Consider the following 27,695-nt stretch of genomic DNA (forward strand, 5'->3'; position numbering starts at 1 on the left):
TGTACGGGGGACGTGGTCCGCTGCTCAGGCTGGTGCCCCCCGCCAGAGGGGTCCTTCTGATCCCACTTGTGGTGCACCGGACAGAGCCACGGACCACCAAAATTTTCTCCACCAGTTGGCGACCCCTGCTGTAGGGTATTGAACACAATTTTTGGTTTGATGCACCTGGAACGGTAAGGATGCACCTGAAGCAGTCAATTTGAATGAACTCATTTCTTGACTGTCGGTCATTGCCATTTTTAAGTAACCTAGATCATTTCCAGGATTGGGCTGACAACACTGCATGATTGCTAGCAAAATTCCTGTTTTGCTGACAAGGGGTAGCAGTCAATAGCGTACAATAATCTCTAATGGTGAGACTCACCCAAGTGTGCTTTTACTTTGGTTATTTCTGGCACTTTTTTGTATGCTAGAATATAAAATTGGCTGGTGGCTATGGAAAAAAATGTTTTGTAGATTCCGTAGAATTTTCTGTAAAGAAATACAAATTATTATAATGCTACAAAGTTAGGACATCAAATGAAGACTTTTTTTCTTTTTTATTAAAGATTTTTTGCTTTACAACAAAGGTCAACCTTCCACTGGTAGGGAGCTGCACAATCACACAACTACTTCTGCAGAAGCCCACTGGGTGCTGATGTTTGTTGTATATACAAATGCAGCATGTTATGTTTCCTCCAGGTTTTGGAGCAATCCAAACAACACGAACTTTAATAACACAGAGAAGTAACTAATAATCGTACCTGCAGCCTGAATATTGTTAGGCTAAGTTCAGATGGGTGTCTTCCCCAGTCTGATCACAGGACAGCCCCTGAGAGGGTGTCACCCCTTCCCCCACCATAAGAAAACCCTTCATAAAAGCATTTAAATGGCGCCCTATGGGGCTGCCACTTTAGTTATTCTGTTTCCTCCAGAAGTACTCATTCACTTTTAGAACAGTGTGGTTAGAACGGCTTAGCTTTGATTTTGAATCTTGTCGAATAACTTTTTAATTGTTCACTTGTGCAAGGGACTTCTTAAAGTGCTACTTCCTTCTTCTGTGCCCAGCAAGGGTCTGAACCAGAAGGGTTGCCTCTCCCATTGCAGCAGCATGAGTTCACTTCAGCTGCCACAACTTTTTTTTTTCTCTATTGCTTGACCTGACCGGCACATTTCCCAGATGGCCGACATCACCAATATCCTTAAGGCGATATATACTACTTTGATTATTCAGAAAGAACTTTCTTTGCATGATCAGATATATGCTGGTTTACAGGAAACAAAATGCAAGGTTTTCCAAATATGGAAAACATTCTCCTAGGAGATTCTATTTTAAGCATGGAAGGCCCCAAAAAATGTTTTTTCTTTTTTTTTAAAAAACCTGAATAGAATGCAAAACCTTACTTTAACCTTGGGACAAGTATACACATTTGGACATCCAAAAATGTGGATATGGGTGCCCTCAAAAACCCCATGGACCCTTGGAAAAAAATCTTTTTGAAACAAATTTTGGGTTCCTTTAATATAATAAAGGCCATGGAGTTTGTTACTGATGCTTAGGTGGAAATCGCTCTACATCTCAGCTAGGTCATCAGCATTGGCTATCTGAGATGATCCCTCCAGTTTAAGACCTGCCCTGGGAGCTGCCTCAATCCAAAGAACAGGTGGCCAAGAAAAGCTGGAAACATCATAGGGTCAAAGTGAAGGCAGAAGTTCTGTTCAAACCTCCTGTACCAAATCCTAAAAATCAATGACTCTTCTCTGCTTGTGGGGGAAAGACTAGGGGCCTTTCTTTCAAGCTGGAAGGCTAAAACCTCCGATGTGTTTATTCTAAACTTAATAGGAGAAAAATGTCAGTTGAAAATTTCAAGAAAACGCCCATTGTGATTTTTGTGACACAATGCTCCATAAATTCTCAGCAGGCTCAAACGTTGATATTTGCAGTCTGGCAAAAAATAAATCAGCAGGTGTAGATTCTGGTTCCCCCTTTTTAGTTCTTCCCCCTAAACTTCTGACTTTGTTTAGCTCTGAGGATTTTCAAAGGTTCTTGCTGATATAGGATTTTATTATGGTAATTTCATATTTGGATGGCCTACTGTTCTTCCCCCCTCAACAGGGAGGCTCAATCAGAACCTATCCACAACAATTTAGTGGCCTGGATTCCAGAACTGGAGAAATCCTAACTTGCTTTTTCCCAGATCAGCAGACGCCAACCGGTGGTCCGCTTCTATGGCCGGTGCACCCCCGAGCCAGGTCTGGAGAAGGATCCCGCTTGGGGGAAGCACTGGCCAGAGCCGCAGACCATGTCCCCTGTATGGATCCCAGGCTCAGGTGGGCAGGTTGTGTCTCTGGACATAACCCACCCACTCCCTCATCACAGGCTCATGATGTCACTAAAGGGAAAGTGACACCTGGCTCCCCGTGTATGTTCAGAACCAAAACATTTAGTGGCCCGCCGGTCTGAAAAGATTGACAACCACTGTCCCAGATCACGTTTTCTAGGTTAATCCGTGAAATTTTTATTTTTGATGGGGTCATTTGAATCTGGGATCACTTCAGTTGTTTTTGTTAAGGGTCTCGGATTCCAAAACCTTGGAGAGAATTTGTTTTACCCAGCAAAGGCAAAAAATGCAGGTCATTGGTTTTCCAGGGGAAAACAGTATTATGATGAATACTGTTTTATGTACTTTGGTAGGAATGTAAGTTATGTATTATCCTCTCAGCTGTTCTGGAAGCTGACAGGGGAAATTACTATTATTAATAGGATTTATATAGTGCCAACATAATATGCAGTGCTGTACATTAACTATGGGTTGCAAATGACAGATAGATACAGACAATGACACAGGAGGAGAGGACCTTGCCTCGAAGGAGGTGGGGGGAAGTATCACACAATAGGAGGGGAGATTAGCATTAGTCTTGTTAGTACCTTGGTTTCCAGGAGACTTTCAGGACAATACTTCTGCCCTTGATGTTTTATGTTGTGTTTTTCCTGTCTTAGTGGGAAAAACTAGATTCTCTCAGGTGCTGTCCTGAAAATCTGGAAAAAAAAATACCAGTAAGACTAAGGTTTTTTTATTTTTTGACACCAGGACTACTGTTTGCCAATGTCAGTCAGTCGTCAACTGCAAGTTGTGATTGAAACAAATTGGAGAAAATAAAATCTGTCTTTGTGAAGGTGTTTGCCTGTCTACCTTTCAACTATTTTCATACATTTTAATGGCATTGCTTTTAGAAGCAGTTGAAAATTGTTTCTCAGCGATTTGGAGTACAACAGCAGGACACAGGATATGATGAACTGTGACCAGTGCAAGACAAACACAAAAAAGGCAACTATTACCAACTTTATACAGCTAAAGCTTTACAAAACCACCACTGAACACTCCCAGATACCCAGCGGTTTAAAGTGAGTGCCCAGGAATTGTTAACCTGAAAAAAAGCCAGTCTGAACTTAGCCTAAAAGTCAGCTGAGTTTCATTATTGTATCTGACTGCACTATGTTACTAAAGAAAATCAGCGGAGTGCAGTGCACACTTCAAAAAAATCATTTTGGTTGAGCAGAATATCTCTGTAGGTTGTCTTATTATCTACTGATCATCATCCAGCTGTTGTAGTAATGTTCGTCTTCTCTTCTCCAGCTCTCCTTCACTGAGCTCACTCTCTGATGTGTCCCAGCCTGTCTGAAACATAGGCAGGAATGAAAAGCAGAAAGATGGGGTGATTTTAAAAACAGGAACATCAAATTGGATATATGTATTTCCTATTACTTTCTGTCTCACTGACGGTGGTCACCAGTACAAATATAGAGGCCGAATCTCTCCACACATAAAAGATCTAACAAACCAAGGAGCATTTTCCTCTCAAACTGTTTTTCCTACAACAAATGTCCTCATATAAGTCCCCTTGATACCTGCTACCTGCTTCTCATCATTTTCTGTTTGGTGACAATAGCCAACAAAACAAACAGAGGGAAGAACCTTAGTTGAGATGTTAACAGCTGTGAAACCTGAAAAGGGTTATAAACTTCACCTATTCTACCCAAAAGTAAAATGTATTATTGCTGCATTGCAAGTCTATAGAAATTTAGCCCAAGGGCAGGTCTACACCCACAAATATTTTTACAAGATTACTAGCAAACATGTACCAAAACCTTTTCTTTAGATAAGCAATGTTGATCTGGAAAGTAAAAGGAACTAGATAACAAGGAGAGAGGGCGGCCCTTGCTGTTGAGTGGGCAATACTGCAGTGATGTGCTGGATCCATCATGACATAATAAAATATAATGTGGGCTTTGGGAGGTCCTAAAATTAGGTAAATACAACTTCAGATGAAGAACAACTCATGACACATTACACTCTCAAAATGTAACTGGGTTTTGTCAGTTTGCTGTTTTTTAGGTGTGTGATAACACAAACCCAAGGAGGAAAGACATCAGCAATGATCTTATTGTTGCTGCCCATCAATCTGGCAATGGTCATAAGGCCATCAGTCTACATCAATCTACATTCTACATTAAATTCATGATTATACAAGAGAAAAGATTAATCACAAGTGAATAATTCAAGACTGTTGTTGATTCTTCCCAGAAGTGGATATCCCAGGCGATTCACTTAAAGTGCAGAGAAATTACAACTAAAACCCAAGAACTCTTTGGGCCTCAGTCCGCATGTTAAATGGGAACATTCATGATCAAACAATTGGAAAATAAAACAACAAATATGGCTTGTTTGGAAGGGTTTTCAGGAAAAATGTTTTTAAAAAGGACTAGGCATCACGGTTTAGATTTGTAAAGTTGCTTTTGAACAAACCACAAGGCTTGGAACAATCACCTTTGGACTAAGGAGATCAACGTGGAGATGTCTGGATATAATGTGCAGTGCTATGTTTAGTGAAAACCAAACACAGCAAATCAGCACACACATCTTGACAACACTTATCAACTGTCAACCACATGGTGAAGGGGTGATGAGCTTGCAGTCACAGGACTGGGCTCCTTGTAGACATTGAGTCAAATACTAAATATTCCAGAGTAAAATGTAGGGCCATTTGTGCCACAGCTAAAGCTTGGCCAAAATTGGGTAATGCAACTGGCCAGTGATCCCAAGCACAAAGCAAATCTGCAACAGAATGGCTAAAATGATAGAATCAAGGTGCTGCAATGGCCCAGTCAAAGTCTATGTATGCCCCTGGTCTGTGTATAAATTTCTGCATGGGCTCTGTTTTCTACAGGTAGGTAGTGGATCCTTCACAATGATGATTCAATTCTTAATGTTGTATATGGCCATCCAAGATAAAGCAACTCCTGTTTATGTTCAGCTGTGCATGTATGTTCTTTTACAGAATCACTCACTTTGTCCTTTCTTGTGGCTTGCTTTAATGACCTGCGATGACTGTCGGCAGTCTCCACCTCTTGATCGTGGTGGTCTCTGTCTTTTGCTCTCTCTCTCAGTTGCTCACCTTCCTCATCTTTTTCTCTTATGTTTTTTTCTTTTTCCCTTTCTGCTTCACTTTCAGGACTGTTCTAAAAAAGAAACTGCATTTCTTTCTTTCTGATCTCTTTTCCAACACAGTCTGTACACCCACCCTCTCCCCATGTTAGCAGGCTCACCGATTTGTGCCTTTTCTTCTTACTCTTCTTCTTCTGTCTCTTAGATTTCTTGGTGCTGTGTTCTGAGAAAACACAAGTAAAATAAATAAAAACTCAGCACTCCTAGACACCTCCCCAGTGTTTCCACTTCCACCTGACTTTGCCTGTCCCTAGATATGGGAAAGAAGTTGTATGCATGGGTATGGACTGATCAGGGTCTGTGTATGGGTATCATACGGTTCATCAGTTTTACACAACTATAAAATGAAAACAGAGGAAATATAGTTAAACCTCTTTTTAAGAGAGAATCTCTCCATTCTGCTGCAGCCATTAGCACCAGCAGGGGACATTTCTCCTTAGTTCATGTCCTGAAAGACACTTCCACTTGAATAGGAAGGGGAAACTTTAAAAAAAAAGGTTTTAAATCTTTCTAATTCTACCTAAAGAGAAAAAACAAAAAATCATTACAAAAAAATAATTATTGACTGCAGGTGGAGGTCCTGGTGTGATGTTCCATGGTAGTGTAACTACTCACTGAATGATACTGACCTGAAACCTGCATGCAGTTTGGGAATGCAGACTTGCATGCTTGTTGCAAGTCACTAACTCAATATGCAGTGAAGTTATGATCAGAATGATCATTAAGATCCTAAAGTTCAAAAAACAGAATTTCTCTCCCCTCTCCATAGAGCAGAACTGTGCTGTAGGTACAGTGGTCCGTTCATGCATCTTTTAGTCTTTTGTCATTTGAAAGGATTGTGAAAGATCCAAACGACAAAAATGTAACATGTGTACATAGCATTGATTTTAAGTTTGACTGAAACCAAGCCTCGTTCAATCTTTTAATAACCTGTTGATGACTAAATGGGGGCAGTCACCCCCTTTAGTCATTTTGATTACAAAGTAGAAATCATCAGCCAGTATGCAACCTATGGCAGCACACACACCCAAACTACTTTGCTAGCAGTACAGCTGGATAGAAGACTGGGAGGTCAGATGTCAAACAAATGCTGCTTGCATAAAGGTTTTCAGGTTAACAGGATTTTGTTCTTAAAGCAGAACTAAACTTGCTAAGTAAATAAATCTGATGACAAACCTGCCTGTTTGCAAATTTTTTCTTGGTAGTTTTAGTTTTGCTTTAAGAAATATGTGAAAAGAGCAGAAAGGACACTGCAGAGGCCAGCTGATCCATGGGCGAACTTTGTAGTTATGGTAAGGCACACCGATAATAAAAATATCAAGTGGCTGCTCTTTACCATCTCCACAATTCATATCTCCAAACACACTCAGACAGGGTGTACCTGAATCAACCGATGATGAGATGTCTGATCCCGACTCTGAATGATTTCTCTTTTTTCTTTTTTGTGGTCTATGCTGATGATTTTCTTCATCGGTTTCAGACGCCTACAGGATGAGCATAAACAAAATGATGGACAGCCTGGCTTTTACAAGCAGAACAAATGTTATAATAAAGTATGAAAACTCACAAAACTACAATGTATCTAGATTATATTATTGCTTAATCTTTAAAACTTGGTAGAACCTGCTTGCTGTACTACTGTAAGTGAAGTTGCTGGTTGGAATTGAAATGCACACTATTTGAAGCAAATTATTTTTTAGATGTGACACATCATCCTAAAGTCGGGTAAAGGGATGCCTCCATGCTGGATTCTCACCTTCTCCACAGTCCCAGTATTGTCCCATGCAGTGAATGTGTCCAAAGTCTTCTTCTTCACCCTCTCTGCAGGACTTGGTGACTGTGAGTGACTGCGTTTACGGTGGTGTTTCTTGGCTTTCTTTGAGTGCTTTTTGCCTTTGAAGTGGTGGTGTTGACATTCATTCTAGGAAAGACAGAAATTTGTCAATTAAAAATGCTTTACTAATAAAGAGATGTCATATTATAATTATGAATACATAAATGCAAAGCCTGTGCAGATACTTGACTTCCTGCACAGTGACACTGGCAAAGAGAGGACAAGTGCTGCATGCTAATCAGGTACTGCTACACTGCACACTGCTATCAGTTTATGGTTACCATGGACATATAAAAAAAAGTTTAAAAAAAATGATTTGATTGTACATATATTATTGTTCAGAGGGCTGTCGCTAAACAAACAGATTGAATTTATTTATTAAACAAAAATTCATCTGCATTATCTCAGGTATGTCCAATACCTTTGTGCTTTTTCCAGTACATAAAAGACTGTTGTCTTTGACAACAGTTTGACTGATGTTTTGAACCTAAGATTTTTTGGGTGCACAATGTTTTTTGTCGATGACACTGAATTTTGATGGAACGCTTTGCACAAGCAGTCACTGATACAAAATTTTGTTTGCAAGTTGGAAGATAACATATAGTTGTAGTATAATTGCTGACAGGAAAAGAGGGCTGCATGATAAACTTTATTCACTTAGTGATGCTCCTGCATTGTCCATAGTTTTAAAATATGTCGAATCAAACTGTACTCCCAGGAAGAAAATATTATGAACTATAAGATAAGCATTGCACTTCCTGTGCCCTGAGCCTCATTGCTGTAAAACATAAGTGACTTTATCTAGGGCACCGTTGTCTGTTGATGCTGTCTCATGATTTGAAAATGTCACTACTGTGCTAAAACAGGAATAAGGCATGATTAATCAGTAAAGAGGAAATGATCAGCTGTCATGGAGTCTGTCATTGTGAGCACAGTTCAGGTCAAGGAAATGATATGTAGTCGATTGTGCACAGCCTAATAAAAATAATTTCATTGGATGTCATGGGTTAGTGCACCTCTCGTACTATATAGGATGTATGTTTAATAGGAAGAAAAGATATAGGCATATTTGAAGGAACAGTCAAACCTCAATAGATAAAAGAAACTCCTTAAAAAGGCGGATTCTTTCTGATTCCACTGTGATTTGATTGAAAGCACTGTCTCCAACAAAGCGTTCTCGGACCTGTACAGATAGCAAAGAGAGCAATTACTTTTACAATACATGCGTATCAGTGCTAACAGAGACATATAAATCACACCCCTAAAATTTGTCATTAGTTTGTAATAGAGTGATTTATTTTGCTGACTCTATTAACAATTAAAGAGGTATTTCTTTATATCCTACCCCAAAGACAACACTGAACGATCAAAATCTTTCATAAAATCAATGGAATCCCATCAACAAATGTTTTCCACAGCATGCATTTCTCAAACACATTTTCCAGACGTAAGGCAGGGGGATTCCTCCTCTAGCTAGTTTTTACCTGAATGTATGTCTCAAAGACAATGATAAAGAGAATATAAGAGAAAACCTTCCCTAAGTAGACTAAGACAGCAACAAATTCTAAAGGTTCTATCTCTATGTTTTTATTCTCTGTGTGCAAAATTACCAGGTTTAGCTTAGTTAACAAAAAGTTTACAACATATAGGGAACCGTGTTAAATCAGTCATAGAAATGGCTACAAGGTCCCTATCCCAATAATGTTCCACTGCAAATTAATCTACAAAAGGTTAGTGACATGAGAATAAAACATAACATCATAAACTCCTCAAAATCTCAGTCATTAGCACAGACTGTTCTCTTACATCATCCCAGAGGCTGTCTGCTTCCAGAGGAGGAGCGGCCTGCTTTAGCATGCTTTTAAATGCAGCTTCCTTCCTTCGAAACTTGCGAGCTTCCTCCTTTCCTCGCTCACGCTCCCGAGCTTCGGCTTTCTCCAGCAACTAGGCCAAATTAAAGAGGGTTATGAGTTCTGCTTGCACGCAGCATCCTGCTCCCTCTAATACTTCCCACACTTGGCAGATGGAATCACTTACGCTATTAAATGTAAGCTTAATATTTCCTGCATCAAGGGTGGCTGCTCGCTTGTCAAAACTGATAATGTGAGCAAAGTCTTCAAATGTAGTGTTCACTTCCACACCAAAGTTACGGTCCTAAAGGAAAAGGATAGACAAAAAAAAAAGTAAAAAATCTGCGAGCCTTAAAAAACATTTTAGTATCTAAATGTCTAAATAACTATTCTTGGTAGAAAAAAAGTATCACTGGTATTCAAATGAAACCCACAAAAGCATTACAAATTATTGATGTGTAATCTAGAGTAATAGCAAGTAATCTCAATAAATGTTGTGGTGCAAAAAGGGATATAGATAAAAATGGGAAGCTCCATGGATATATTAGGAAAGGGGAAAATAACATACAGAGTTTTTGAGCTTGAAGGACCAGTTAGGGTCTAAAATGTAACAGTTTGAAATATAGGTAGGTAAGTAAAGAAACGATACAAGTTCTCTTTGCTCTACCAGATATAGGAGGAGGACCTCGGCTTCACTGAGCCAAACATCACCGCCTCAAAGACTACGTATCATCATGTCAGAGATTGCTGTCCTGGATCTTTTGGTCTGGAGCTTGCTTTTCACTTTCTAGGCTTTTTAACTTTGTAGCTGTTAAATAACCAACAGGGTTATGGGGTGCCCAAGGTATTTTGATTTGTGTGGAGGAGGAGGGGAATTGCCCATATGCTTCTGTTTCACAGATAAACTTAAGCACAAATTGCAGAAAAACATATACTTGTCGAGACAACTTATCTGTAGCCAGCCGCAGCCTTGTCAAAATGCACATACCGCTCCTTGCAATGAACACAAGTGTCAGAACAGTGTGATTTTAGAAGGATTGTGTGTAATCCCCTACGTTTGTAGTAGGCGTGCTCTGTGCGGAACCCCCACGGACCACGCCCTTTCTGATTCAAAGAAAGCTCTCTGCACCAAGTCCGCACTGACACCAGACTCCGTGCAGAGAACTTTCTTTGAGTCAGAAAGGGCGTGGTCTGTGCGGGACCCGCACAGCACATGCCCACTACAAACGTAGGGGATTCCACACACACACACATGAATATGGGGCACAATTGGCCCGCGGGCCGGACTTTGGACATGTTGTTTGCTTGGGTTTGCTATGTGTTGCTTGATCCTTCGCCACAGCCTACAGGGCTTGGTAGAGGTCACAGCTCAATCCATTAGAGCTATAACTTCTTTTTGAGTGGCAGTTGGTCATGAATCCTTGGAGATGATCAGCAAGTAGGCAATGTCATCCTCTGTGTATACAGTATGTTTATGTCACATTACTGTGTTAAATCAGTGGCTCAATTCATGGTGGATTTTGGTCATTGGGTTCTGTCTGTGGCCCTTTTTTGCAGCTTTTTCTGGGTATCCCTCCCTGTGTTGGTGAGTTGTTTCCCATTGGTATGCTGACATGGAATTGTTATCAAAACAAAAGATTGTATACTTACGTTCTGTAATTTGAAAGGACCTGACAGGATCCATGATCCATATGATTGCCCCCCCCCCTTCTTGAGCAGGGCTACTCAATGCTAAGTCTGAATACGTCCCCTGATTTATTGATTCTATGATAGAGAAGAAGGAAGGGATTACCCACTGATATGCTCCCATGGAGCCCTTCAGGAAAGGAAAATTATAGAAGGCAAGTATACAAATTTGATTTCCCTTCTTTGGACTGATTACCTCTCACTTTCTGTTCCTCTCAATTGGACTAAAATGACATAAAAACTACAAGATTTTTATCTATAAACTTCTAATCTAACTTTTATCTATAAATCTCTAACTAAAACTTCAAATTCACATGACGAGATTGTACAGGTACAAATTTGGGAAAAATGAGAAGAGAGGAGTCTAAACAAGAGTTTGGCTCACCTTCAAAATATCTTTAATTATCTTTTTCTCATCATGGAATCGAGCCTTCAGATCTTCCACATAAAACTTAAAAAGATCAAGAGGAGTAGAGCCTAGATATGGGGAGGATAGGAAGGTCGGAAAGGTTATATATATAACAGAGCACTAGAGTTAAAGTGAACCTCTTCTATCTGTCAGATAAGTCTGTTCAGCCATTCCTATGATTCACACATCCCTGTCACCCAGCAAACACCATTTTCTTCCATTGCAGTCCTGCCTAATGGATTGAATTCATGCAGATTAGTGTATTTATAACGTGTACAGTGGAATCACCTGTCTGTCCCAGCATGTTAGCAAAACGAAAGTCAGTGCTGACAAAAGGGTAGAGCTCCATCCATGTAGACATGGAGTGTAACTGACCAGTCTCATGAAGCTCATCAAGAAACACCTGGAAAACAAAATGTACACACTACATCTGTAGTAAGGTGAAGTTATACAAAAGTTATACAAAACACTGCCTTTCTTTCTAAACAGCTGCTGGTTGGGTACTGAACTATTTTTTATCCTCAAAGTAAGCCTATCACAATGCTCAGAAACATATGTAATACTAAATGATACCCAGGCGTTGCCCGGATATTTATTTATTGCAATCTTATATTTTACAGGAAAAGGAATCAAATAAAGCTATAGTGATTTCCTTGTCTACGCCGTTGTTTCATTTTTTTGCCTTTGATTGCACTCGTCCAATTGTCTTACGTTTTCTCAAAGGCATTATTACAGGCCAGAAATTTGTCCAAAAAAAGTATGTAAAAATATAAGCAAAAGGCACACTGTCACTGAGCAATACATACACACATACATACATACATACATGCAAATATACCTCTGACATATACCACAGCGCTGTACAAAGATCAGCGGTGCACTCACATGAGTCTGAGTCATAGGTCTATCAAGTTTGGTTTAAATGTCTCAATGCGTTACCTAGTGATGACATACACACATACATACATACATCCAATTTTATATATATAGATTTATATAGTTATGACATATACCAAAGTGCTGTACAATGAAACACTGAGTCTCTGTGCAGAGGAGCTGACACTCTAATGTCCCCCCACTGTCACACACTATTATTATACAATTATTTACCTCTGACATATACCACAGTGCTGTACAAAGATCAGCAAAGTCAAATGTCCAGCAAGTTTGGTTTAAATGTCTCTATGTGTTTCCTAGTGATCACCAAATATAGCTGTGACATATACCACAGCGCTGCATGAATATCAGTGGTGCACTCACATGAGTCTGAGCCATATGTCTAGCAAGTTTGGTTTAAATGTCTCAATGTGTTTCGGAATGATGACACACATACATCAAAAGATAGCTCTGACATATAGTCCAGCGCTGTACAAAGATGACTGGTGCACTTACATGAGTCTGAGTCATATGTTCAGAAAGTTTGGTTGAAATGTCCCCATGCATGGAACACACACACACACACACACACACTTTTATATATATAGATGATAAAACAACACATGCCCATGTCCTTGGTGACTAGGAGAAAGGCTTTGGAGGTGAGAGCCAGGCTCACTAATTTATACAAGAAATGGTGTATTTAGGTGCCTATATTTCTGGCTCTATTGATTATTTTGACATCCAGTTTTCACTGAAGGTAACCTCTGTTTTTCTTTTTATTATATGCTCAATTTGGGTTGCCGGGTCTGAAGATGATTTCAACCACAGGTGGAGCTCTGGATTCTGCTAACTAAATCTCTTTGCTGTTATTGACTTGCTCTAGAGAGTAATTGGATCCCCCATTTAGATCTATTTAGAAAAAAACACCCAACTTAATAGATAGAGGAGAGACACGATTCCCCTTCCCGTCTCTACTTTATACACTTCTGTCTGGGGTATCACTGCAAATCCTGTGCCCTGCAGCAACTCATCAACACCCTGTACATCTAAAACTTCTAGATGACAAAATCTTAAAGATGAGAAATAATAATAGTAATGAATTATTAAACAATGAGCACCCACAGCCCAGACATTGAATCAAGGAGGCAGGGACAGGCCTACAAACTCAGGGAGAGTAGACTGTATTAACACTTTGATGATGAACCCCTGGACCATGAGCCCCATTCTTTACTCAACAGGGAGAGGGGTCACTCATATCCTGGTCTTCATTTTCATACTAGAGGTCTACAAACAAATTCCTAAAAAGTTTAAAAACCTTAGAGATGCCATTGTTAATTTGTATTTAAAAATGCACGCTCCAAAGATTTCATCAAAGGCTTTGCACCACTACTTAGTAAAATCTTTCTATTGTTTTATAATCTATGGCCGCACAGGCTATCATCTGTTCATCTTGCAGATCTCAAAAAAACATATACTGAAAGAAATATATACTAATAATAAGCTTGCAGATGAAAAAAAAGTCAAAAACAAATCATAATGATACATTCCTTTCTTCTGTAAAAGTATGTGTTTATTTATCTCCCATAAAAAATCTATACCATTTTCAGAGAAGTGTATATTCTTATTGCCTCTGGCTACAACATATGCTCTGTTCAGAATGTCTTCATTTATAGCCACCCCATTCAAGGAATCATGGGACATGTAGTTTTCTTGTAGACCAGAAGCGGATATTTCAGAGAGAAATAAAAAAGAAAAAAAATCCAGCAGACTACAACTTGTCTACATAAAAAAAACACTTTTGCAAAGTAAAACAACATTAAAAAACATATATTACTCATATGATTGCCTGCTTATTGTTCTTTAATAATTCTTAATGTCAGGACTTTAGATTTTCTTTTAACTGATCTGCACGCTGGATTCAGCTCAATTCTACAAAATGCCTAAAAGCCATCGGATCAGCATGCACATGCAGGCAACTATCATTTTCATAAGGAGAGGTCAGTAAACGAAGCCTCCATAGTCTCTTAGGAGTGAATTACTCTAAATCCTGTACATATGGTTGTTGTATGCAGAGCACCTCTTCTGGTAATTATACTAATTTATTGTACTATAGTAGCAACAAGGAGCGTATTGTTTGTGACGGATTGGGAGAGGTCCTACAATTAAAGTGAGATTAAACTCCAAAATTACTGATCAGTAGACTATCCAAAGGAAATGTTACGTTTGGGAAATGGTTGTCACATCCACCCATTCTCTTCTGTCCTTGGATGTGTATGTTGGATCATAGCTGCTTCTGGTTAATTTATGAATCTGACTGCCCTCTGCTGGAAGCATATAGTATTTTCTCCAAGACATAAACTATAAATTATATATATATATATATATATAAATAAATACACACATATATACACACACATACGCTACAGTTCATGGTAGCGATAGTGTTCAACACCCAGTATGGTGATGGCTTAAATTATACAGGTATGTATATGGCCTGGTATCTAATAAAACTGTAATAGACAACAGTCCATATCAATATCTCTCTGCAGCATGGTAGCTTGGAGGTTAGCAGTCTGATCTTTGCAGCTCTAGGTTGCAGGTTTGAATTTTGGCTAGGGGACTATCTGCATGAAGTTTGCATGTTCGCCCTGTGTTTGTGTTTTGTTTCCTCCCACATTCCAAAAACATGCTATGAAAATGACCTTAGTCTGTATTAAAGACATATGACTACAGTAGGGAAATTAGATTGTGAGTCCCTTTCAGGGACAGTTAGTGACATGACTATGGACGTTGTAGAATGCTGCGTAATATGTCAGCGCTATAAAAATTGCTAGTTATTAACCTCCCAACCGTTAAGCCCGCACTTTTCAGTACTAAAAAAAGTTGCAATTATTGTTAACCCCGAACTTTTCTCCCTACATTAAAATCCTCACTTACCTGGTCCCGCTGTGCTCATCCAGCATCGTGTCCGTGTTCCAGCGTCGTCCTCCAGCGTCGATCTCCCTCTCCAGCGTCCGGGTGCCTTCTCCTTTACCAGCGGGACCGGTAAGATGACGGCCAGCGGAACACAAGATGCCGGCCGGCTTCTTACCTGGTCCCGCTGATCATCCAGCGTCGTTCTCGTTCCAGCGCCGGGTGATCTCTGAAACAAGAAGCCGGCCGGCTTCTCCCTGCGTGCGTGCGCGATGACGTCGGCGCGTGTTAATAATAATAATAATAATAATCATAATAATAATAATATTAAATATTTATTGTGTTCTATCCGCTGTAGCAAACTGCATTATTATATTTAGAGCTGCTTAGATATGAACAGGACATAAATGTTCATTGTAAACTGCAACTTCAACAGGCTTAGACCAAGCAGTCTAAACAATGGGGAAAAAAAAGTCTTGCTAAGTGTTCTCCACAGTTAGGTTAGGTGCTTTAACAAATGATAGTAAATATCTGAAGAAAAAAATAATTTATTCATTCCATAACTAATTATGTCTACAAAATAAGCAGTTCATCTGTTAAATCTTGCCTCTTAACTACTTCAGTTACTACTGAATATGTTTTCTAAATTATCCAGTACTGAAATGAGAGAACATGAGACATTTCACAAAGATTTTGATAGGAAGTACCTGGAAAGATTCTCGATTTTTGCGCTGCTGGCGTCTCTCACGTAGTCGGCTTTTCTCTTTCTCTTCTGCTTCATCTTTCTCCAGAGTTCTTATGTGCTCCTCAAAGCAAATTAGGGCATCCTCCTTATCCATATCTAACATAGGCATAACAAGCAGATAATGTTAATCATACAGTACAAAGTAGCAATTGATAATGTTTTTTATCCATGACATGAAGTCTACTGTTTATACGAGTGTTGATGTGAATAATGCAAATCCTTTTGGTGCTGAAAGATTTTTTCTGCTACAAAGAATAATTATGTACAAATTGTTAAGATTCCATATAATGAGAAAAAGCTTCCTCTGTCATAAATAATGTTTTCAAAATGTGTTAAGAGTTTAAGAAACATGCATCTATGAATAGCTTGGTAATATGTACATGTAAATGTACATGGTAAATGTACATGGGGTAAATGTAACATGGGGTACATGGGGTAACCAATGGTTCTTCCTGATGAGGTTGAAACATACACCTACTAGAACTTGTGAGCAGAAGACCAAGCTGCAGCCTTGCATTACTGGGAAACAAATGACTGACATTTAAAAGCTCAAGATGCACTCATGGTTCCAATAGAATGCACTTTGACAGCAAAATGTGGAGACCATTAGCTTCAATTATTGTCAGCCTTAGCCACCTAGGCACTGCTTAAAATGTGCCTGCTAATTGTTACACTTTGAATTTGCAAAGCTGATCTCGGGCATGCGCAGAAGGGGGAAATAGATATTGATCTCACGCATGCGGCTACACCACCCGATCTCGAACCTGCGCAGTGTGAAATCGGGTGACTTACTTAGAAGAAGGCAAAAGAAGGTCAAAGATGGCGGCACCGGATGCCTTCTTCGCACCAGGACAAAGAAGAATTCCAGGAAGACGCTGGACACGATCGAGGAAAGCTCAATCGCGATCAAGGGATCTCCGTAATTAAAGGTAAGTGTGATTTTTCTGTTTAGTTCTAATTTAAGCAACAGGGATAATTGGAGCTTGCAGCTTGGTGAACACCCTAGGCAGCACAGAAGCTAAAGGTCAAGGTCACAACCTAATATGGCAAAACGCAGAAATTACTGATGCTCTGACAAGATGGGCAAATGCAAGTATGAATTTTTGAAGTCAAAGATGTGGAGTCGAAGTCTGTGGACAAAGATCTGTGGATTCCATTTTTTTGAGAACTTGAGAATTTGCATACAAATATTGTATTTTTATTAATGTATCTTGTTCTTTCATTTTGTATGTGTAGTTGTGTGACGAAGACTCACTTTGCAGCTCTTCATCCTCTGCAAACATGGGATTATCCATGAGATATTGCTGGGCTTCTGACCAAGTAGTTTGGAAGCTGACATTGCTCATGTTATCTAAAATATTTTTCAGTGCTTGAACATTACGTTTTCTTAGCTGCTTTGCCTGTTCCTAAAATGACAGAAGAAATGAAAGTTTTACTGTATGTTGCAACAGTATTTAAAATAGGACCCAGAAGCAAGCTTGACGTGACAGGTACAACAGATAACCTCTCTAACAGGTAGATAGTTAGCTTGATTTTTGCTGCTAACAAAAAAGGCACCCAAACTATTTTTGCTTTCTTTTAGTCTATGTAGACAGATGAGAAGACAATACATAGGACTGAGAGGAATAACATTATCTGAAAGTCCATTACATTTCCATTCTCTTCTGATAAATTACATTTTCCAGTTTACTGTAACAAATTCTATTTCTTTAATAAACTATATAAATAGAATTATAGGGAATTAAAGTGTGGGTAGTACACTGAGGCCCTTCATGGAATGGTCACCATTTATCTTGAAAGCAGGTCTGAAGCTGCCCAAAAAAAAATTAAATAATTAAACTTCCACATATTAGGTTTCACATACTCAAATGAACTTGCTGGAGCATCCTCCAATCTATTACCCGACCACTGAGGAAAGTGCTGGATTTATGGACTATCCCTTATTCTTCTGCATAAAAAATAGAGCTTATTGTCAATCATGAAAGTCAGTCTGGCCACACATGTGTAGTGATCCCAGCTGCCAACCTGTGAAAGGGAAATGATTGAGGTGGGAAACAGTTTCAGAGACACTTCCAGCCATGTCGATTTACAGGCAGGAATGGGGCCAGGTAGGAACCAAAAAAAAAAAAAGGTATGTGTATTGTTCTGTTTCAAAAGTGAACAAACCTGTTCCTTTTATTCACAAAGTCCCTCCTGATCTCTGGTACAATTTAGGGTACACTAAAATAAAAACAGTAGACTTTAACCCTTACACACATCTAAGGATTCAGAGGATCTGGAGATATTTCAGATTTAGGAACTTCATAACAGTCATAACGTGATATTAGTGATAACGTAATTGCCCACATTTCTCTTAAAACACTGCTGTCCACACAGTGACTAATATCTTGATAGTATAATTTAACCTTTTTTGTAAATTACCATTTTTATAATGCCGCATACTAGGGACATTTAAAAAAATCTTCTGCTATGAGAGCCACCAGGCTCCAACTTGCATGGTTTCGAATCCTACAACTCATTTAGTGGCTCTCCAACTTGTGATCACTCTGTGAGCTATGATTCCTGGTGCATTACTTACAGTATTTTAACATTGTCTTGAGAACATAAAAGCTTTTATTCCGGAATATGATATAAGACATTAAGACCTCAGCCCTGTTAAATGTTTCAGTCTTGCCCCAAAGAACCCCTATGACTTTCTTAGCCAGAAAACTCTCACTTGTAGATCAAGGGAGTATGCAATTGCTTTAGGTGTCAGGAAGTTTTTTTTTTTTTTTTTTAGCTATCAGGTTCTCAGGGAACCCCAGCTATAATTACTATACCCACAACTTACAGTACATTAGAATGGTGGTCAGTAGCCTCCTACACGACTGGCCATTGGGCAGAATGTCACCTTTACAGCGAGATAAACTGATCACTGGTGTCACTTACACTGACCTGAGAAGAACAAATTGCTCATTGCTCAAGGAACCCCTAGCAACCTCTGCAGAAACCCTAAGGTTCCAAAGAACCCTGGTTGGGAAACATTGTTTAAAGTATTGTTGCCTTCCATTGTTTTAGCTGTGGGTTTAGGGTTTTTGTCGACTGGTTGAATTTGAAGGAAATATGTTATGCTATGGAACGTTAGGAACAGCCTTAGTACATTTTATGTAGAGACTAGGGAACTTTACAAAAAATAAATTCATAAAAACAATTATCAAAATAAAACCTTTTCTTTTTTTGCTAGAAAGAATAACACATCATCATAAATTTCTTTGCGATCCCGCTCCGGAACAACAGACCACACTTCTTGATCAGCAAACATCTGTTCAGCTTTCCTGCAAAAAGAGAGAACTGAGCCACAAATGGTTCACTGTAAATTAAAACAAGTCATTCATAACTTAAAGCATAAAGAAAGGTTTTTCTATTCACCATGTTATCAAAATGAATAAAATACAGAACATCCCATGTGACTGTCATACCCTGGTGAAAATTTTAAATACATTGGACTCAATAGACTATAAATCCAATTGGGGTTTGGCTGTTAGAAAGTACCGCCTGCTGAAGAGGCCACCGCTGTAAAGTAAAAAAATAAAAAGTAATAAACATCATAAAAGCAACACTGGTTCCCATTGATGTTTAATCACATTTCTGCTAAAATCTAAATAAATATCCAGCTATACATTAGATATAAGAGACTGTGCACCCAATGACTTATGTATACCCAACTAAAAGCAACACAGAACATGCAATCAGCTTTGAATTAAAGGGGAACTAAAGTTCTATTTTAAAATTTGCAATTAGGAAGGGCTAAATTGCAGAACGGGACAGGCTATGTTCCTTCTGCAATAAAACATACTTACCTATCTGATCACTGTCTTTGTCTGTCAAAAAGGAAGCTGGGTTACCCAATGCCACCTGGCTTCCCCTGCAGCTTCCAAGACTGAATTATTATTATTATTATTATTATTATTATTAAAAAACAGGATTTATATAGCGCCAACATAATATGCAGCGCTGTAAATTAATAGGGGTTGCAAATGACCAACAAATACAGACAGTGACACTGGAGGAGAGGATCCTGCGCCGAAGAGCTCACAATCTAGTATGTGGGGGAATTACCACAAAATAAGAGTGGAGATATGTAGTGGTGGGAAATAGTGACGGTTTCAAAAGAAAGAAAAGACGGGTAGGCAAGTTTGAAAAAAATGGGTTTTGAGTGCTCTTTAAAAAAAGAAAAAAGTAGGAGCAAGCCGAACAAGATGGGGAAGACCGCTCCAGAGAATTGGGGCAGCTCTAGAAAAGTATTGGAGCCGTGCATGTGATGAGGTTGTAAGTGAGGAAGTCAGTAGTAGGTCATCGGAGGAGTGGAGAGCGGCTGGGGGAGTATTTTTTTTACCAGGTCAGAAATGTAAGTGGGACAAGAACTGTGGAGGGATTTTAAGGCAAAGCACAGGAGCTTGAATTTGATTCTAAGGTGAAATGAAAGCCAGTGAAGAGAACTACAAAGAGATGCAGCAGAAGAAGAGCGGTGGGAAGGATGGATGAGTCTGGCTGCAGCATTCATAATAGATTGTAGAGGAGAGAGTCGGGTTAGTGGAATACCAGAAAGGAGGATGTTACAGTAGTCCAGACGAGAGATGATAGGAGCATGTACAAGGAGTTTGGTGAATGAACTTCTATTACATTATCTTGGCCCGGCCAATCAAGATGCCTGACGATTGAAAGAAGAGAAAAAGAAGAAAAAAAAGATGGCGGAACCAGTGAGTTTATTAAAAAACAATTTTGATCAGGCGGGCAGTATTATTTTACTGCAAAAGGGACATGGCCTTTTACTTCTGCAACAAAGGACCTATCAGATTGCAATTTTTTTTTTAAAAAAAGGTTTGGATTTCTTTTAACTGAAGTTGGAATAATAAACAATCCCTATTAATTGTCTGCTGTGGCATATGTTTGTATTCACAATAGAATATACAGACTAGCTCTTCAGCTATTAAAGATTACACCAACAATGGAACCTTACAATGATTACCAGTCACAGGGATTTGTGTGTTGTGTATATTTGTATGAGGCTAGTTATATAGTCATGTAAGCTGATTTAGGCTACCAGTTGCCTGAAAAGTCAGAGATCGTAAAAAGTGATAAAATAAACTGATATTTTCTGTTACACAAGTTAATCATAACAGTAAATAAATACATATGTAATACAAACACTGAACCCGGCATACATACCTGTAGCGAGTGGTTGAAGTCATCTTGTCATGTTGTTCTAGAAAACGTTGCAACCTCTCCTTTGCTTCTTTAGCTCTAAGTCTTGTCTCCTCCTTTTCCTCCTTTTCACGCTGTGATTTATAAGCATTGAATGCCTGCTTCTTCTCACTTAGCTTAGGTAGTGCACTGTGGGGAAAAAAAATGTTCAACGCATTGTGTTAGAAAACCAGTAAAACAGCTAGAAAGAAAGATGGATCCCCCTACTCAACTCATTGTATAAAGCTGATATCTAAGGAACAATGATCTATGAATAGACACCGACAGCAAAATATTATATTTTTTGTGAATGGCTTCAGAATGCAGGCAGGCAGTATAGATAAAGAAGTATAGCGTTATACTCTAAAAAAAGCAATATATATGCTCACTTAATTATGGGAAATCAAAAATATACACTAGTAAAAATGGAAACTGCAACATCTTTAGGAGGTTTGCAAATTTTAATCAAACTTTTGTAAACTACATATAGTACTTTCAATTAAATATTACAAATTAAAATAACTTATAAAGATTTTATTCAATCAATACAAAAAGAATCAATATGATCTCTACATATATGTATTTTATTTAGGGTGTTTGCTGACATTACATGGAAGACTGACAGAGTGACAACCTAATGTATATGAATTACCTTCAGGCACCACTTATTGAGAGTATAGGATATGTGACTAAAGGTGCGTACAAACTTCCAATTTCCAAAAAATTGTTCGTAAAAAAGTAACCAACGACGCCGACGAACGAGGAAAGCCGTTGGAAACGAACGACTGGACCGGCGGATCGGATTGGACGACGATCGTTGAACATCGTTCGTGTGTACGGTCGTTCGTTGATCGTCCATGGTCTGAGCATGCGTGATGAACGAACGTCAGTTCACTTTCCTGTCGTGCACATAGTTCCTCTATCGCTCAAACGATCGTATCTATTGTGTGTACAATATCTACGAACGATCGTGTCGTTACCTCTATGTGCAGGATCGGTGCTATACGATCGTTCGTATATATCGTGCAGGAACGTTCGTCGTTCGTTTTCCGACGATAATAATTGGAAGTGTGTACGTAGCTTAAGCAAAAAATTGAATGTACACCTTATAAGCTGGCTCCAAAGGTACCTGCAATGTGCATCCCCAAACCTGTTCCATGTACTAAACACAAACTATTGCCTGAAGCTCATGGCTTTCACACACATAATATTTCCACAGCCATTTCTCCAAAACTAGTATTTTTTCAGTAATCATTTTCCAATTGGGTTTAAAAGAAACAACTTGGCTTTAAATTCATGGTTGTTTAGTAATGGATCAAAAAAGTGTTCTTTTTAGAAAATTAATTTCACAATTATCTTATAGAGTAAATTGACAATAGGATATACCAAGCTATGAATTACCTTTCTGGATGTAACAGTGCCAATCCTCCCTCCCTGGTCATCACATCACTTGGATAGCTGATGTATATGGTTCTGACATAATCCTTTGGATTTGATATTGTTTGGACTGCCTCATACAGAACTGGGTACATCCTATTTCCAGTTAAATATTATTAATTGTAGTATTAAATATGCTTATTACATACATATTTGATATTAGTTTGTTATATTTGTTATTTATAGGTGTTCCAACATGTAATACAATGTTGTGTTATACAATGTTATTGTATAATTACTATCTCCTATAGATTGGGATTGCAGCATGTATGGTCAGCCATATAAGTATGCATTCACCAGGTCATAATAACTTTAGACAGAAGAAAAGGACTCCTACCTGTAGCGGGGATCATTTATAATCATTTTCATTGCTTGTTCCCATGATGCATTAGAAGAAACCCCCTGCAAGCAATTGATAAGATAAGTCAGTATTTTCATATACATAAACATAAAAACTACTTTATAGTAGGAAAGTGGAAAATTATCGCTTCTTGACTTTTGCTTCTCTCACTCATCTATATAATGTATCTAAGCACTTCACAGTGCATGGCTAGTCATAAAATACTTAAGGCAGTCATGCTTGTTTTGCAAATTATCTAACACTTTTCTCTTTGATTATACATTAAGTTATATGTCACATTTATATACAGTAAACATACCTTAATTTTTTTGGAAGAATTTCAATTTATGAAAAATACAAAAGCTGAATTCAAGATAACAAAGATTGACAGTGGGTTATACAATATATCTTACAGATAAAGTTATGTCCAGACATAGCCAGGTTTCAAAAACATATTGTGGTGTCATTGGTGCATGTCTGAAGAGAGAATGGACTATTTTTTTAATACCTATTTTTAAATATTTTACAAAAATATTTGCACTTGCATCTGTCAGTCACTTTACCTTATCTTTCAGTAGTTCCTTAAACAATTGCTTTGCTTCTTCTTTTGTGTTCCAGTGATAACATGTTTTCTCTGGCTCTATCTTGTTTCCATCCTCCATTTGTGAGGAATTACTGTAATACATATCAAGTGCTTACTACTTTTACAAAAGTACATTGAAGAAATCATGGAGTCCCATTTAATGTCTGACTCATTAAATTACTGTAAAGTACAGGTCATTAGGAAGCTTTACCTTTGTTATCAGATTTATTTGGTTATTCAAGCCTCACAAATAAAATATATAGTTATATTCCAAGGACAGTTTACGTTTTTAAACTTAAGTATATTGCTGCAGCACAAAAGACAAATAGGGACCCTAAACACAGCAGCATCTCTGACATCAACTGACCATATTCAGGGCTTTACAGCAGACAGATATGGCCAAAACATTAAAAAACATATTTCACATTCTGTGGTAAGGGCTTATTGCACCAGATTTCCAGGCTTTTTTCCAGGCAGAACAAACATGTCTTTGCTCTAGATCTCTGAGGCAGGTACACCGGATCCAAAACAAACCCTGGTGCATCTGTGGAATTACTGCAAACCATCAAAGGTGTGACAGCTCTGTAGCTGGATCATAAACAGGCAAAAAAAACACTGCTTTTAATAAAACCTATGCAGTACTTTGAACTTAAACTTAATGCACAGTGTGTTTATCTGTATTAATAAATGGATGCCATTACCTATTAGTAATTTCTGTCTGATAAACTCCAGAGTCCTCCTGCATTGATTCTATCTCAGTGGTGTTAGTGAGTTCTGGCACACTGGGCTGTGTGACTCTTATCTCCTCTGTAGGTGTCATTTCAGTATCAGAAGAAGGTGCTGTAGAATGGGGACTGGACGCAGCAGATTGATTCTCATGGTCAACTCTAACATAAAAAAGGCCATGGTTAATTCTACACACTCATAAAATACTTAAATAGAGGAATGATGCTTTAGAAACATTTAAGAGTAGAAATCTATGTACATAAAAATGAGTTCTCCAAAGCATAAATATGACAAATCAGCAGTATATAAAAATATAGTATACCATGATGGACCTAAAATATTAAAGCTCACCGCATTACCTAGACAGATGCGCCCCCTTAGGGGAGGTGCCTGCCTCATCCCCGTATGTCCCCGTCTTTTTAGATGGGGATGCTGGGCTGTGACCGCCTGCGGGCCCGCCCTCTTCCCCCAAATGATGTGACCTAAGTGGGTGGGCCCTGAAACACCACTCCTTGGCTCTCACTTCATTCACTCAGCCTGCACAGACATTCCCATGCTGCCGACTTGCACATGGGTGAAAGGGAAGGTCCCTGAGACACTGCTTTTATTAAACAGAAGCAGCGCCACAGGGATTCCCAGCCTGGCTGCATGCTGACCAGCAGCTGCACACTTGCAGCTCACTGAGGAGTCGACGCTTCCACATTTTAGGTATGTGTTTCAAATCTTCACTTATTCTTGAACTCCTTAAACTACTATACTTCCTTAACAACAGTTCTTACTCACAGAAACTCTCATTCCCTAGAAGCCTTTTTGCTGGAGTGTTCTTCCCCAATCTTTGGGAACTGCCATTATTGGTCCCTCCCACCTGTATTTGGTTACCTTCATTAATTGAACTACCATTTTGAACACACTAGTACAGGTACTATACAACTAACCTACAGGTAGGTAAATGACTTCCATCTGTGATATTTATTTAAAGCCATTGTAGATTTACCATTTACAATCTATAGCTAACACATTTTCAAATCCCTCCTGAAGTAACTTCTTGGTCTTGGACCCCTTCATCTCACTTTTCCCCAACTCCCCTTCAGGGTGTTGAACCTTGGTTTTCTATCACCATCCCTTCAGGACTAAGCCGTATTCAAAACCATGTAAGTCTTATTCCATTTTTTATAAACTACTCAACCGATGTAAGTCTTGTTAGCCACTTTTCAAAACAATACATGTACATGTGAAGGCATGTTGATATATTTATTAGATAACACTTGTATATATATATTTTTTCTGTTACACTTTTTACTATAATCCAAGACAGGTTGTATGATATTGTCTAATTCATAACCACTTGAAGCGGTACAATACCTTAACAGTATAACACATGTCAAGTAACTGAAACTGGTTTATTTGTTATATCAATGTGACAATATAATATATAATTTCTAATACTTGCATATATGTTTGTAAACATAGATTACTAGAACTATTTGTGTATGTAAACCCTCGCAGATTCACCGCTACCCCTAAGGAAGCCTAAAAGGGCGAAACGCGTTGGGTACCACAGGTGTATAGTGCCCCCTAAGGCCTAAATGTCATTTATATCCTGTATAAACCACAAGCTAATTATTGTGGCATACCGGATGACATATTGTATTGTTATGTGAGAGAAACCTGGAATGGATTTCTTCAAAGTAATTTGCTACCAATTGTTTTTTTTATATCCTAAACAAATTCATTCGAGGTTTGCTGGATCACCTAGCTTCACTAATGAAAGTGAACCCTCTCTAGCTTTGGAGCACTTTAACAAATCAGGCCTAGTGTCTTTTCTAGTTTGCATAAATAATATAAGATGTGGCTATTTAGATTATATTTATAAATATCCAAAGTATGGGAATTTTATTAACCCAAAATGAAAAAACACAATCGGACATACAAGGAAAGAACTCAGATCACATTTCTTAAATTAATAATGTTAAAAAAATTTCTGTCCATAATATCTGGAATACTTATTTAAACTAAGTAGCTGTAAATATTGTTAGGCAATACCACTCATTGGCAACTTTGTCAGGTATACCTTGCTAGTACCAGGTTGGACTTCCTTTTGCCTTCTGAACTGTTGTAAATCTTTGTCAACAAGGTGCTGGAAATATTCCTCAGGGATTTCAGTCTATACCGACATAATAGTATTATTCAATAGCTACTGCAGATTTTTAACTGCACATTCACAATGTAAATCTCTATTTACCCCACAAAGGTGCTCTATTGGATTGAGAGCAGGTGACTATAGGCTGCTAAAGTGCAGTGAACCCAGTATCATATTAGGAAACCAGTAAGAAACCAGTTTAAGATGATTTGAACTTTTTGTAACAAAATGCGTTATGCTGCTGGAAGCAGCCATCAAAATATGAGAATAATCTGATAATAAAGGGATGGATATAGTCATTCACCATACTAAGGTAGGCTGTGGCATTTAAATGATGCTTCATTGTTACTAAGGGCCCCAGTGCGTGGGAAGAAAATACCCCTTACACCATTACACCACTAGCCTGAATGACTGAGCAAAGGCAGGATGGATCCATGCTTCCATGATGTTGACCCCAAAGTCTGACCCTACCATTTGAATGTCTGCACATCTGAAGCAACCTTTTTCCAATCTTCTCTTGTTCATTGTTGGTATACCCATTTGAATTGAAACTTCTGTTTATAGCTGACACAAGTGGCATCTAGTGTGGTCTTCTGCTTTTGTAGTCCAGCTGCTTCAAGGTTCAAAGTGTTGTGCATTTACAAATGTTCTTCTGCATGCTTTTATTGTAAGAGGTGGTTTATTTAGGTTACTGTTGCTTTTCTAAAGGCTCAGATCAGTCTGACCACTCTCCCCAGACCATCATCACCATCTGTCATCACCAAGGCATTTTTGTCCAAGAAGTTGCAGCTCACTGGATATTTTTCCTCTTTCAGATCATTCTCTGTAAATCAGTGTTAAATATTTTAACATGGGGGAACCCCTTGAAATAACTTCCCAGTCTTTAGGGATCCCACAACTCATAGTACATAGCCAAAAAGATCATTGGTGTCAGTTAAACTGACCTGAGAGTCAAAAAGAACCCCTAGTAACTTCTGGAGGAACACCAAGGGTTTTTCCTAAGTATTCTAGTTTCCTTATTTCATGTCAGAAAGCCAGTTGCTTACAAAGCTTAATAGCTCAAGCTATGCACACACACAACTTTATCTCCACTCTTTTCAAATGTTACCAGCACTTAGATAACTACTAGACAATTTGACAAATGTATTTGCTCTTGTATGCATTAACTGATTGTGATCAAATTACTGGAACTTTAAAATTACTACTGCTTTGGAGTTTATTATAGGAGATTTCATAAATACAATTTTGCCTAAGTGCAAGTCACTGCCATGTATTGTAAAATAATGTATCACTCACCTGGCTTCTTCCTCTTGTTTTATCAAAACTGCAAAGCAAACATACATTTTAGTTATACAGCCATATGCGGACTGACTGATGTAATTATCTATTTGTAAATATTGATGTAACTTAATATATTCCAGACACTATTCTTTTATCTTCCTAT

General features: G+C 38.5%; 1 protein-coding gene across 5 annotated transcripts in view; it reads right to left on the reverse strand.

The window, feature by feature from the left end:
- Nucleotides 1–524: 524 nt before the first annotated feature.
- Nucleotides 525–27,695, reverse strand: part of PRPF40B (pre-mRNA processing factor 40 homolog B) — a 47,725-nt gene continuing 20,554 nt past the window's right edge. For 2 of the 5 annotated variants that reach the window (XM_072409619.1, XM_072409594.1), the window contains exons 10-26: nucleotides 27,548–27,575; nucleotides 24,087–24,272; nucleotides 23,366–23,477; nucleotides 22,800–22,864; nucleotides 21,011–21,175; nucleotides 19,008–19,116; nucleotides 17,058–17,208; nucleotides 15,765–15,898; nucleotides 11,554–11,668; nucleotides 11,242–11,333; nucleotides 9,358–9,474; nucleotides 9,127–9,264; nucleotides 8,408–8,503; nucleotides 7,243–7,407; nucleotides 6,868–6,970; nucleotides 5,588–5,649; nucleotides 525–5,500 (exon numbers count right to left, since the gene is read on the reverse strand). In XM_072409619.1, the coding sequence (XP_072265720.1) occupies nucleotides 5,225–5,500; nucleotides 5,588–5,649; nucleotides 6,868–6,970; nucleotides 7,243–7,407; nucleotides 8,408–8,503; nucleotides 9,127–9,264; nucleotides 9,358–9,474; nucleotides 11,242–11,333; nucleotides 11,554–11,668; nucleotides 15,765–15,898; nucleotides 17,058–17,208; nucleotides 19,008–19,116; nucleotides 21,011–21,175; nucleotides 22,800–22,864; nucleotides 23,366–23,477; nucleotides 24,087–24,272; nucleotides 27,548–27,575 (2,114 nt within the window). In that variant the 3' untranslated portion in view covers nucleotides 525–5,224. The remainder of the gene's footprint in view (nucleotides 5,501–5,587; nucleotides 5,650–6,867; nucleotides 6,971–7,242; nucleotides 7,408–8,407; nucleotides 8,504–9,126; nucleotides 9,265–9,357; nucleotides 9,475–11,241; nucleotides 11,334–11,553; nucleotides 11,669–15,764; nucleotides 15,899–17,057; nucleotides 17,209–19,007; nucleotides 19,117–21,010; nucleotides 21,176–22,799; nucleotides 22,865–23,365; nucleotides 23,478–24,086; nucleotides 24,273–27,547; nucleotides 27,576–27,695) is intronic. The other 3 variants (XM_072409612.1, XM_072409603.1, XM_072409628.1) reach the window with 3 other exon arrangements.

Source organism: Pyxicephalus adspersus, chromosome 1, assembly GCF_032062135.1.
Source record: "Pyxicephalus adspersus chromosome 1, UCB_Pads_2.0, whole genome shotgun sequence".
Classification (NCBI taxonomy): Eukaryota; Metazoa; Chordata; class Amphibia; order Anura; family Pyxicephalidae; genus Pyxicephalus; species Pyxicephalus adspersus.